General features: G+C 40.1%; 1 protein-coding gene across 3 annotated transcripts in view; it reads left to right on the top strand.

Annotated features, from left to right (window-relative positions):
• Window positions 1-12,344, top strand: part of prkcz (protein kinase C, zeta) — a 98,712-nt gene that overhangs the window by 7,532 nt on the left and 78,836 nt on the right. For all 3 annotated transcript variants that reach the window (XM_016680718.1, XM_007570075.2, XM_007570074.2), the window contains exons 2-4: window positions 2,421-2,542; window positions 3,458-3,547; window positions 4,656-4,706. In XM_016680718.1, coding sequence (XP_016536204.1) covers window positions 2,421-2,542; window positions 3,458-3,547; window positions 4,656-4,706 — 263 coding nt within the window. The remainder of the gene's footprint in view (window positions 1-2,420; window positions 2,543-3,457; window positions 3,548-4,655; window positions 4,707-12,344) is intronic.

Raw genomic sequence — 12,344 nt, 5'->3', positions numbered from 1 at the left:
TGTATCATTTGCTGAATATCGCAATATATATCGTGTCGTGAGCAGAATATCATGTATCGTATCGTGATTATTGTATCACTACAGCCCTAATCTGTACCTACTTTTATTACTTATTTTGTTTTGTGAAATTTTAGAAAAGGCTTGATCAAGCAATATTACTGAGAGAATAGTCAACATTATGTATGAAACAAACTGATCCATTTGTTATTAACCAATGTCTTAAATAAATTTAAAACCTAAATAGAATATTCTACAATTTAATAAGAAAAGTAGGGAAGACCCTGAAAAAGCCAGTCAGGTGCTTCTACATGATTGGAACAAAAAAAAAAAAGAAAACAAAACTTTTTGTCTATACTTCCAACTGTTTTAAACTTAAGAGTCCACAGCTCCAGTTTCACTGACTGTGCCCAAAACAATGCAATCTTTATTAAAACAATATCATAACCAAATTAAGGGTAAACAAATTAACATATAACTGCAGTCCTTAACGTGTGACTAACTCCTAAGTCAACTTTTTTTTTTGCTGATGAACTGCCTAATGAGTTGTTTTTGATTCTATCCTTATGTTTCTGCAGGATTTTTGATTTTTTTACATAAATTTGTTTAGTTCCCTTTGGCCAGTTTGGAGCTGGAGTAGCGAGTGTTGCCATGGTGAGCACTGATGATGGCATTACTCAGTGCTACAAAAAGTGTGATTTATTTGCTATGCGCAGTGTAAATGGGTCTCTTCTGCTCTGACTGTGGTTGAGGGTATAATAATAAAATGCTCTAATCTTTTATCATTTGTATTTTAACCAAAGATGAATGTTTTCATTTGAGCTGAGTATTATATTAGAAACAAGAACATATCTGACTTGATTAGCTCAGTACGATGAGCTTTGTTTATGGCGACAACCGAGGCGGTCTGTATCTGAATGAATTGGGAAACATTTGCTGTATCAGTAATGAAGCACCTTTAGTTGATCTCTGCAGTTATACCTTTAAGCCAGAGTGTGGTATTTACGTGCTCGATGGCGCTCTACATTCACCCAGGTGGGTGTTAAACGGTGAGGAGCAATGCCTGCAGAGAGGCTCGCTGTTTCTGCTCCACCTTGACAGAGTCCAACTGATATTTGCCATAAACACACCCAGAAAGCTGTCTGACACACTCGGGAGACCACTCGCTGCAGCTCAGACAGATTCCACTCTAGTGCTGGGTTTGTGTTCGGCTCTGTCTCCATGTGGACGTTGGATCAGCTGCATTGTTGAATGTCAATACAAGCTGCAGAACAATCCACAGTCAGTTCCCAACAGAACTCTGAGTGTGGATGTTGAAACTGAACATTTGCACCCTTATTTAGAAAAGTCCTTGGCTGATAAGGGTACATGAAGGCCACAACCGAGATGAAATTCAGACAACAGAGATGGTAAATGCATTGTTTATGACCTTTGAGTTCAACACTGTGCTCATTTTATAGCCTCAGTGCTTAAGAGAGGGTAAAGTCTTGGTTGCTGATTCGTAAACCGGAAAAGTGACTAACATATTTGTTGTCAGAAATGTGGTGTGTGTGTATGTGAGCTAGATCTAGTGGCTTGGAAGAATAAATATCATCCTATTTACTAGTTCAGCTAACCTTTTCTTTAAGTGGGATTGTGAGGGAACATTGTTAGTAGTCAGCATCTCACCTGTAATAAAGTCAGAACATGCCTCAGCAATGTTCTGACTGTCTCAGCACCACAATACATTAAAGATCTACTGCTGTTGCTGTATCAACCTTCCAGACCCCTCAGGTCTTCTGGTTCTGCTCTGATTTAATTTTCTTTTTTCTTTTTAGGCAGACCTGTGAAAACACAGTTGCAGTAATCAATGAGACTAAAGATAAATGCATGGAGGAGTTTCTCTGGATCTTGCTGGGAGCTAAAATCATACCAGTTTCTTCAATCAGTGAGGATTGAACAGCCTCAGTCCTCACTGATTGAGGCTGTTCAGTCCCAGTCCCCTGAGTTTCCTGTGGAAACAAACGAAACATAGCCAAGTTCTGCTGTCGTACGTCTTCAATTTGATTTCACTGAAGGTTTAAGTGATCGTCGTCGATCATGAGACTGTGAGAGCCATCATAGTTTGAAGCATGCAGCACTGGATCTTGATGTTATTTTTGCTGTATTTGTTTACATGCTTGATAAAAATGATAAACAGGACAGCTGTAATGAGTGGGCCTTTCTGAATACATCATTTCTCTGTAAGCCTGTTTGTGTGTCCTTGCCTTGTAAAAGCCTTGAGGAAGCAGCTGAAGCATTAAGCTTCATTGAGTCTTTGCCATATTTCACATTATCAAGGAGAAGTTTTGTCTGCATTGAGTAATAATGAAGGAATTTACCCTTTGGTTAGAATTATTGCGTTAAGATCCAGTCTTTAACATCTTCTGTTTGTGTGGTTTCAGGTTGATGTTGATCACTGACTTGGCTGCCACGGTAAGCTTCGTGGAGCTGTGTGAGGAAGTGAGAACAATGTGCAGCGTTGCTAAGCAACAGCCCATCACACTCAAGTGGATCGATGATGAAGGTGAATGGGCTTCATGGTCAGATTCCATATATCTGTTTGACTTCTGCTGAGTTTGTATATTCTCTTTTGAGTACTTCTGCAAACTGAAGTCGTCTTCCTGGGCTTCCTGGACCGGCCGTTTCACAAGTCATCACCATCACAGTGCACTTGGAAATTATTTTATGTCTTGCATCTAGAATTATACTAAACTTGTTGACCCATCACAAAAATAAGACTTCAGACTCAACTTGGACTCAGACTTCTGGTCTGAGACGCAAATCTTGGTACCAGTTTTATCTTAATCTAAAACTTGTTATTGATACTTAACAAGTTTTAAGTATTTGCTAAGTATTCATCTTTATTGTGTGTTACAGTTTAATCTATCATCTCCTGCCCCAGCCTACTCTGAATGTACCAGTTTCTCTCTGTGGATTACCTCAATTGCATGCCCCTGTCTTGCTGCCCTTAAAGCTCTCAGGTTCTCTCCAGTCCTCAGCCAGATCGTCTGCAGCCCTGCCTCAGCCTTCAAGCCAGCTGTTCTCTTTGTGATTTGCTTGCCTGCCTTTGGAAGATTAGGGACTGTTTTTGACCCTGCCTAAGTCGTTGCCCCTTAGTCGTTGGTTGTATGCCTGTTTGGATTGCTTTGTGTTGTATGACTCCTGCTCTCTGTCTGACTAGCCGTTTGAATTCTGGATTTTGTATTTAGTATTTGGATTCTGGAGTTTAGATCTGGATTAGATTCTGGATTTGTGTGGACCAAGTTACCCCTCATTTCCACTAGAGGAACTTTGAGTTTGTGTATTCTTCTCTGAGGACTCCCAGGATTCTTCAGAGTACCCTAAGGTGGAACAAAACAAAACAACACCATAACATGATGCTGCCACCCCTGTACTTCACAGTATTTTTCCTTCAAATGTGACCTGTTTGTGTTCACAGGAGACCCTTGCACTATTTCCTCTCAGATGGAGCTGGAGGAGGCTCTTAGGATTTACAGCAGAAGCAAGACATCTGGACTGCTGCTGCATGGTGAGTTCCTTCCTCAGCTGCTTTCAAACTGGACATTAAGACATTTTGTCTTGGAGCATCATAAAGATCTGGAGGCAAATTATCATTAAATCATAATTTCAAAACATCTGTTGCCAAAAAACTCCTCTTGTTTCTAACCATGTAATAACATCCAGACTGGGGATGTAAACAAATAATTGACTTACAATGAATTGTCAATAAATTGTTTATTGGGTTAAAATTAATTTCATTCAATTATTTGGAATCAGAATTTACATTGCTGTTTGGCTTATGCAGTTATTACTGATTATAACTAATCATTATTGATTAATAAAAATAAATTATTTAGTTTAAGTGGCACCTATCCTGCAGCCACTCCCACAGCATTATCTAACCATTAAAAAAAAAAAGTATATTTCTCATTTTTTGAAATGATCTTTCCCTTCTACTGGTGCCCAAAGGCCTATTTGTATTAAATTTGTGATTTTCCCCCCCTTCTTCTTTTGTTTTGTTAATCAAATAATCAAAAGTTTGTGGTCCAACCTGATCCTCAGTAGAAGACAGCCAAACACTTTAGACCAGCTCTTTATTGTCTCTAGCATGTTGCTATGAAATAAAATAACAGTGAAATAATTACTATTTACTGAAAACATTAAAAATAACAACTTATTCTTGAAATGTTCATTTGTATAAATATGTATTTTACGACACTTTAGTTGATTAATCTGTGGCACGTAAGGCCTTCCACACCTTACGCACTGGGTGGATCTAATCATGTTGTATTTACTGATGCGACATGTTTAGATGTTTCTTCCAGTTCTTCTACTTTCTTGGCAACTTTAGCCTTTCAATCAAAGCCTAATTTCTTCTATCACTTTCCAGGAAGAAAATCAGTATTTTTTTAAAGAACTTCCTGGATTTTCTTTCCAGGAAGAAAATCAGTATTGTTTTAAAGAACTGTAAGAGTATCAATAAATCTTGTCCTGGTCTGTAACTAATGTTTTCATTTTTATATTTGTTGCTGCCATTACATATAAGTCACTCTTGCTTTTTAGAACTTGAGTGCAAAATAAATCAGTAATGTGTTTGTTTGGAGTGTAACCTCTGAAACTCTTTTTGTCTCTTCTAGTTTTCCCCAGCGCTCCAGAGCAGCCAGGCATGCCCTGCCCTGGAGAAGACAGTAAGAGGATTCTTTAGCCCTCCTTTTCACATTTATTTCAACTTTGCACAGTTTTTTTCAGCTGCAGCTGAGAGGCAGCCAATCATAGAACTGTGTAAATGTCAGCAGTATGTGCTTGGGACTTGATCAGAGATAACATGCAGGTCATGCAGACTGTTCAGCTCCTAAAGCAAGTAACAAAGTGACCTAATATGTGGATATTGCCGGTTTTCCTTTGAACTTTCTCTGTAAGGTTCTATAATACTAAAAACTTTGGGTCATCTGACTTTACTCGTATATAAAATCCCAAGACTAAGACTGGAATATGCTCTGACCCATCATTTGAAGCTCCAACTATTCTGGAGACGAGGCTCAGTAGCAGGTTTATGTAAATTGACCGTTCTACCAGAACGTCGTTATTGAGGTCAGATACTGAATGACAGTGCCTGGCTCACAACCTTCAGTTGAATGCTTCCCAAAAGTGTTTTAATAAAAAGTTCAACACACTGCTATGCAGTTATTACTGATTATTATAGGAAGATTCCTCCACACTAAAGCCACTCATCATTGTCCTGATGGACCTTTTTCAGTTTCAGTGCTGAAACTGAAGGGACCGTCTACCGTCTCTCCACCAGAATGAAACGGCCCAGAATGTCTGGGTATCCCGAAGCATTAAGATTTTCTTTACCTGAACTAAACGCCTCGGCCCAACTCCTTACAAACAGCCTCATGTCATAATCCTCCTTCCAGCAAACTTCATACTTGACACGATGCAGTCGGGTGTGTGCTGTTCGTCTTGAAGCGGCCAAATCAAGATTCTCTATTAGAATCGCAGACAGAGACAGGATTTGTCAGAGAACATGTCTCCACTGCTCTGGAGTGCCTTGGCAGTGCAGAAACCATTTTATGAAGCTTTCTAATACATTTTCTTGAGGTATTGTGAAGGTGACATGACCTCTGGAGGACTGTATTGACTTTGTAGAGAGTTGGCAACCTCTGCGTCCTCTCAGCCCACTCTGATTCTATTCCTACTACTACTTGGTGGTTGACCTGTTGTTGTTCCCAGTCACCTCTGTGTTATGACACCACTAAGATTTGGCTGTGGCATATTTAGCAATGAGGAAAATTTAGCAAGATGATTTATTGGATTGGCAACATTTTATATTTTGCATTCATAGTACCAGCTTGGTACTATCAATCCTGGTATTAGAGTGATCCTAATCTTTCTTGATGTTAGTAGAAGCAGTAAGGAAGTCTGAGATCTTATTTCCACATTTCTGCTGTATGCTTGAGATCGTTTCAGCTGCAGCTGGGAGACGCCCCATGACTCTAGAAACAGCTAACAATCATGTTAGCATGAAAGTGACTGGGATGCCTGTCGCTTGTAGAGAGCTACTACTGGATTGGATCCATTTACACAGATACGTAAATATTGACCCAGAACAATCAGCCTCGGCTAAACCGTCTGCATCTATCTTTATGCAAGCAGAGAAATACAGCTCAGAGAAACACTGCAAACATTGATAATGAGTTTAAACATTGATAATGAGTTTAAACATTGTCTTTCACTTTGACTTTGATCAGTGCAAAAAGATATAAAAAAACTGTGTAAAATGTTGTGATTAACAATGTTTCCAGCCTTCAGGCTTACAGATCAAGCACTTCTAGGCCATCAGATTGGGGTCTTTGTATAGAGAGGATAGGTCTGCGTCCTGTTATCCTTGTAATGTTAGAACATAAACATGAATTTCTAAAATGTTGGAAGTAACCTAGTGTTTGTTTGATCAAGAACTGGTTTGTTCCAACAATGTCCTGAGGACTAGGCAATGAAATAACATTCTACGTAGAAGTTAAGCTAGTACTTAAATTATATTCAACACAATTTCCTTTGGACACTGCACTCGAAAATGACTTGGAGGAGCAAAGGGCATGCTGTAATTAAAAGCACCGGGTTTGGTCTCTGAGGGACATAAATGTGCTTATCCAATTTCATGGTGGCCTTCTTATCAATGTGATGTACATTCTGCAAGTTGAACAGTTGAACCTCAAACACCGGGATTCGCTGCAGTAACTGGCTTTCAAGATTACATTTTTAGAGAAGTTTAATTGCTAAGATCAGGGAAGCAAATATGGAATTTGCCATATTAACATTTGAAATGTTTTGGTTTGCTCCTACAAGAGGCAAATGTGAAACACCTGAATGAACAGTGAGCCTTGCAACTTCGTTGCGGGAACTCTGTGCATCTGGCTGTGTAGAAAGAGGAATGTAGTGACCTTGAACAACATGGTTGTTGGAGCCAGAAGAGCTCTGGTCTAATTTATCACACACACAACCAGCTTTCAGTAAACTGAAACAGAAATTATGAGATGAGCTGCAGATGCGTGGACAAAAATGGTCATAAGGAATGAACATATACAATTACAGATTGAATGAAGTTGTCGGAGCTCTTAGCTGACCCTTTTTGGTTCAGGAATATCAGGAGTATACCTGTGGATGGATGGACAAGTTGATACACAGCAATGTAGAATCAGTCCAGCTGTTGAACTGCGAGATTCACTGTTGCTATGTTCCTCCCCCACTTTGTTCTCACACTATTTGCTTCACTCCCTCGCTGTCTATTTGCTGTGCTAGCAACTTCCTACAGATTTTGAACCATACTCCTGGGTGTGTGTGTGTGTGTGTTTCTGTGTGTTGTATTTCATGGGGAACTGTCGGCTTTAGTGGAGACTTAACCTAGGTTTACTGGGTGAAGAGAAGAGTGTCGTTCTGTGGGTAGGTAATAAAGATTTTACTTTTATATTATCTGTGGCTCACTGCTGTGATTTTCTCTGTTATGCTTAATTTGGTTCCATACTTTGTTAATTAGTTGAATGAAGAGGTGAGGACAGGCTCGTCTTCTCAGGGAGGAGAATCAGGGTTCACAGGATGGAAAGATGAAGGAAGTCACAGCTGCTTATTTATTTTCACACGGTTTATTTTCAAGGCTAACTCAGATATTCTGAAACTATGCAGAACAAAAAAAACAAAAAAACAACGAACCCCAGATGTTTCCACAACTGGGTTTTATGCAGGGAATATTTTCAAGAAACTTGGTATTCTGAGTCTGGTATTCAGTTTTTCATTTTTATAAGCAATTTTCTACATAAATGAGTGATTTTATTTTTTTTATTGAAGTTAGCATTTAAATGTCTTAAAGACATTTAAAGTCTTTCAAATCCTTCCTTTTTGCATTCAAATCATTCAGCTGTGGTCGATGTAACGGTGAAATGAGATGCTTTAGTCTGAATTGTATCATTGTAGTTCCACAGGCCGCTAGTTTAGCCCTGTTCTAATGTGCGTCTGAGAGCAACTTGTCTTGGTACCGTCTCTTTAAAAGCGAATGAGATACTTCACAGCCCACCCCCACTCCAGGTCACAGAGCGTTCCACTCCACTATGGTCGGCCATTTTTACAGTTTGATGTCAGAGATACGATGGTCTCGTAGTGCAGAAACACCAATGAATGCGTGTGGATCAAGACAAAGAAAACAAAAACAAGGGCAAACTGTTATTGTAATAATGCAGTTAAAACACAATATGGTTCTGTCCTCAAGGAGCTAACAGCTAGCAGACAGAGCTAACATAAGCAGAAGGCATAATGCAGTTGCTATTAAAATAATGGCCAGGATGACTTAATATCACCAAATAAATTCAAGTCTAAAGTAAAGTCTGCCTTTTTAGTGTTATTCACAGCTTACTGATTTGCTGTGTCTGTTGTTTCCATAGACAGAAGGAACTGACCCTTCACTAGACAAAGTCCTTTGGGAAATCCTTGATATTGGTGGAGAACCTTTTCAAAGTTCCTGGTCAAATTTAGCTTTTCTTGGAAATGTCCCCACATTGGTGGGGAAGTCCTCTGTGTTTGCACAAAGCACTTCAAGGAAGAGAGCTTTAGCTATGTGATGCTGTGTGCATAGGTTAACGAATTGTGTGGCTTAATACACCAAACAATCAAACATCTCGACTCATCCACTTGCAGCGAAAAATTGCTGCGAGAAATGAATATGGATGGATTTGCAAAACTGGTTAGCTGGAGGTCCTTGAGCTTGTTGAGTAGTTCAGCAGCAATTACTGTGACATAATAGTTAAAAATAAAATAAAAAACAGAACAGACTGAAAACATATGACTCAATATATGCGTATTGTATGTCCATGTAACAGGGAAAGTCTCATCCAAACAAGAAACAAGTTCCAACCCTAAGAAGCGAAATAACAGAAGCAACAAACACCCAGCAAAACAGAAAGTGCAACATGGTCACAACGATACAAGCAGCCTTTCAAATTAAAGTATCGCCGCTCTACATGCAAAACTCACTCAATCAGCTGCCAAGGAAGGCAATAAATAAGTCTTATTTCAGGACGTCAAAAAATATAACTTCAGTTTTACTTTTTGCTGTTTTATGCTCATAGTTTGTGTTGAGAGTAAATTTTTCCACTTGGATCTTGCAATCCATTGTCCCTGTATCACACTGATGGGATTCCTGACTGTTTTGGGCTTTTGTTGTCTTATGGATATTCTTAATAAAACTGTGCCGCTGCATTACCTCACAATTCCCTTGTTGATAAAATGCATTGGAAGAAAAACAATTGCCAACTGCTATAAATAATAACAACTAGAGATGCACAAATATATCAACACTAACATCGATATCGGCTGATATTAGTCATTTTTTTAAAAAAATATCTGTATCGATCTGATAAATAAAACTAAATAAAATAAGTTTATCAATAACCAGTATTTATTTTCATCTTGTCGCTGTTTGTTTCAGGAGGGGAATAGGTTGGTCTGCAGTATGTGGTCATGTCAGTGACAGTGATGCAGCGCTGCATTGTGGGGTGTAGTGGTGAAGACCTCTGTGTGCTTGCTTTTTTTATTTATTTATTTTTTTCCTAAAGTGCCGAAAGATAATGATGAAATATTTAAGATATATACTATTTTAGTTGTCAGTTCTAGCCCCCTTCTGCCTCTCTCTGCTGTTGTGTCCTTTAGCCATCCTGCCTGCTGGCGGTCAGAGGACCCGGTAGCACCGGTGGAGTTTGTTGTCCAGTTTAAAACCCAAATCACTTCCGATTGGTTTAAAATAAAACCAACACCAACAAAAAGTGGACTCCTAGTGCCAAATGGCATCACCTCTGTTTTCTGTTATTTCAACAGTTAATAGTTATCTTTCAGTCTTTTAATATTTATGAACATTTGTTATTTAGTTGCTGAAATCAAATTGATCACAAGTAAAATTTTGGGTTTTGCTATTTATGTGGAATTAAGTCACTTTCTTTTTCAGAGATAGAAATATTTATTTAATGGGAATCTTTCATTTATGTCAGGATATTTTAATTATGCAAAAATCGTATGACGTCAGCTACATCAAAAGCTCAGTGAAGAAGAAAATTCTCCTGAAAGTAGTTTGATGTTGATAATTTAACCAAACTAAGAGACATATTGTGTGTGTGTGTGTGTGTGAGTGAGAGAGAGATGGGATGAACAGACCTCCCTCTGTGTGCTGAAACTGATGCAGACTGGGAGGAGGTGGAAATGTTAAAATCCTGGATGATGTGCTCAGGGGACAGAGGCTGCTTTGCACTGGAACCCCACTCCTCTTCACCCCCCCCCCCCGTCCCCATCACCACCAAACTACACCCTCTTCCTGCTCCTCCACACTGCCGCCCCTTTTTCCCATCATCCCCCTCTCTTCCCATCAGCTGGCCTGGCACCGCTGTCTCTCCGGGGGCGGAGCCTGCATCTCTGCTGCATCAACACAAGAAACAGAGGCGGACACAGTGTGAGAGTGAGGCAGGCAGGCAGGAGAGGTTTATTATATTCTGTACATAATGTACAACATGAGCCTGCCGCCTCTTTAGCTCTGAGTTTATTTTTGATTTTCTGTGCCAAAGAAAATTGACAAATCAGAAGGAGCATGATTGACTCCAAAGGGTGGAGCTGAGAAGAGAAGAAGGAGAAAAGCAAAGCAGCTCTATCAGCTGTGAGCAGAGGGAGGGGAGGAAAGGGTGAGTGAGCTGGAGAGACAGAGAGAGAGAGAGAGAGAGAGAGAGAGAGAGAGAGAGAGGGGAAATAATGAAATAAATCACAGGGAGGAGAGGGCAAGCGGGAGGGATCATCAGAGAGAGGCAGAGGAGGGGATGTAGCGGTGTGTATCCTTGCCGGCTCGCCACACGTCCACATACACACGCATACATGTCCACACACACACACACTTAGCCTGGATAATGTGCAGATAGAGGAGGAGAGAGAGAAAGGAAGAAGGCAACCCGGTGAGCTATCTATCTGATATCTTCTTCTGCATCCATCAGTCCATCGTTTCATCTCTCCATCTTCCTCACCAGCCTCTTTGTCTGAGACGGGAGGACGAGGACGTCCTCCCGTCTCAGTTGTTTCTGTTGTTACGGAGGGAGGGGATCTGTTTTCCTCCGAGATTTTGCATGTGTGTGTGATTCACTGAGCTAGCTGCTAGCTGGCTGCCTGCTGGCTGCCTCTTTCACTCTGCTGTAAGCTGGGAGCTTGTGTTTGCCAGAGGCTGCCCCTGCCAGTGACTGACATGATGTTGGCGCGTATACGCGGCTGCCATGTTGTTGTTGTGTCTGCATCCAGCGTTACCTTCAAGCTAATAACCATGCTACATCAGAGTATGTTGCATTGACTACATCACCTGATATAACTGCTGTGATGGAGGCTGGCTGCTCATTACAGCATCGCTCCTCTAGTTGTCCTCAGAGCTCTGATCATCAGCACTAACAGCCAAATGCTGCTTTGGAAGGTTATTCTGCATAACCTCCCCCCCCCCAAAAAAAAACAACAACAAAAAACACAGCACTTTCTGCTGAGCTGTATGGCCTAAAATGGGTTAAAGGCTAAATGCAGGACAAGATGGGACTCAGGTGAATGATCGACCTTCAAAAAGCTCCTTTAGCTCCTTAGATGTACTCATCAGATGTAAAGCTATGTGTGGCTTTGTCTCAGATATTCAGTCACGATGCAGAAATGTTTAAACTTGTGTCTGGGATTGCTTTAGGGGATTTCTCACTTTGTAGCTGTGCTCCCATCAGAGGAAAAACAGTAAAAACACTCGTTATGGTTGCTTTTGGTTTGCTTTTCTTTTTATATATGAAAGGTTAAAGGGAGCGGAGTATAAACCAAGTTTGTTCACCAGTGAAATAAAATGTTATTGATTCTTTCTGTAGGCAGGTGTGGCGGTATCAGACCTGGTGATGCCTTCAGGATGATCTCAGAAGGACTCGGATCAAAGACAATATCACTTGTGGCTTTGTGTGATCCATCTTTATAAAGCTGTGATTATATATTACAGTTTGTGCCTGTAGACATGGGCTGGGATCAAATTGCTATGGAAAAAAACGTGAGCAAAAATCCCAACAGTTTGCCATTATTACAAACAAATCATAATTAGAATAATTTAAACTGAATGCTCATTGTACAGTTATGTAATAATGGTGCTGCAGCCAACACACCCCCACCCCTCCCCACACACACACACACTACCATCAGTGTAAAAGAGTAATGACAAAAGTACATTTAAGCGAAAGGTAGAATAGAAGACATTTACAAAATCACACAATATTTCTAAAATATTGACTGCAGTGAATATA

Source organism: Poecilia formosa, unplaced genomic scaffold, assembly GCF_000485575.1.
Source record: "Poecilia formosa unplaced genomic scaffold, Poecilia_formosa-5.1.2 Scaffold255, whole genome shotgun sequence".
Lineage (NCBI taxonomy): Eukaryota > Metazoa > Chordata > Actinopteri > Cyprinodontiformes > Poeciliidae > Poecilia > Poecilia formosa.
This window is presented reverse-complemented; position numbering and strand designations above follow the sequence as displayed.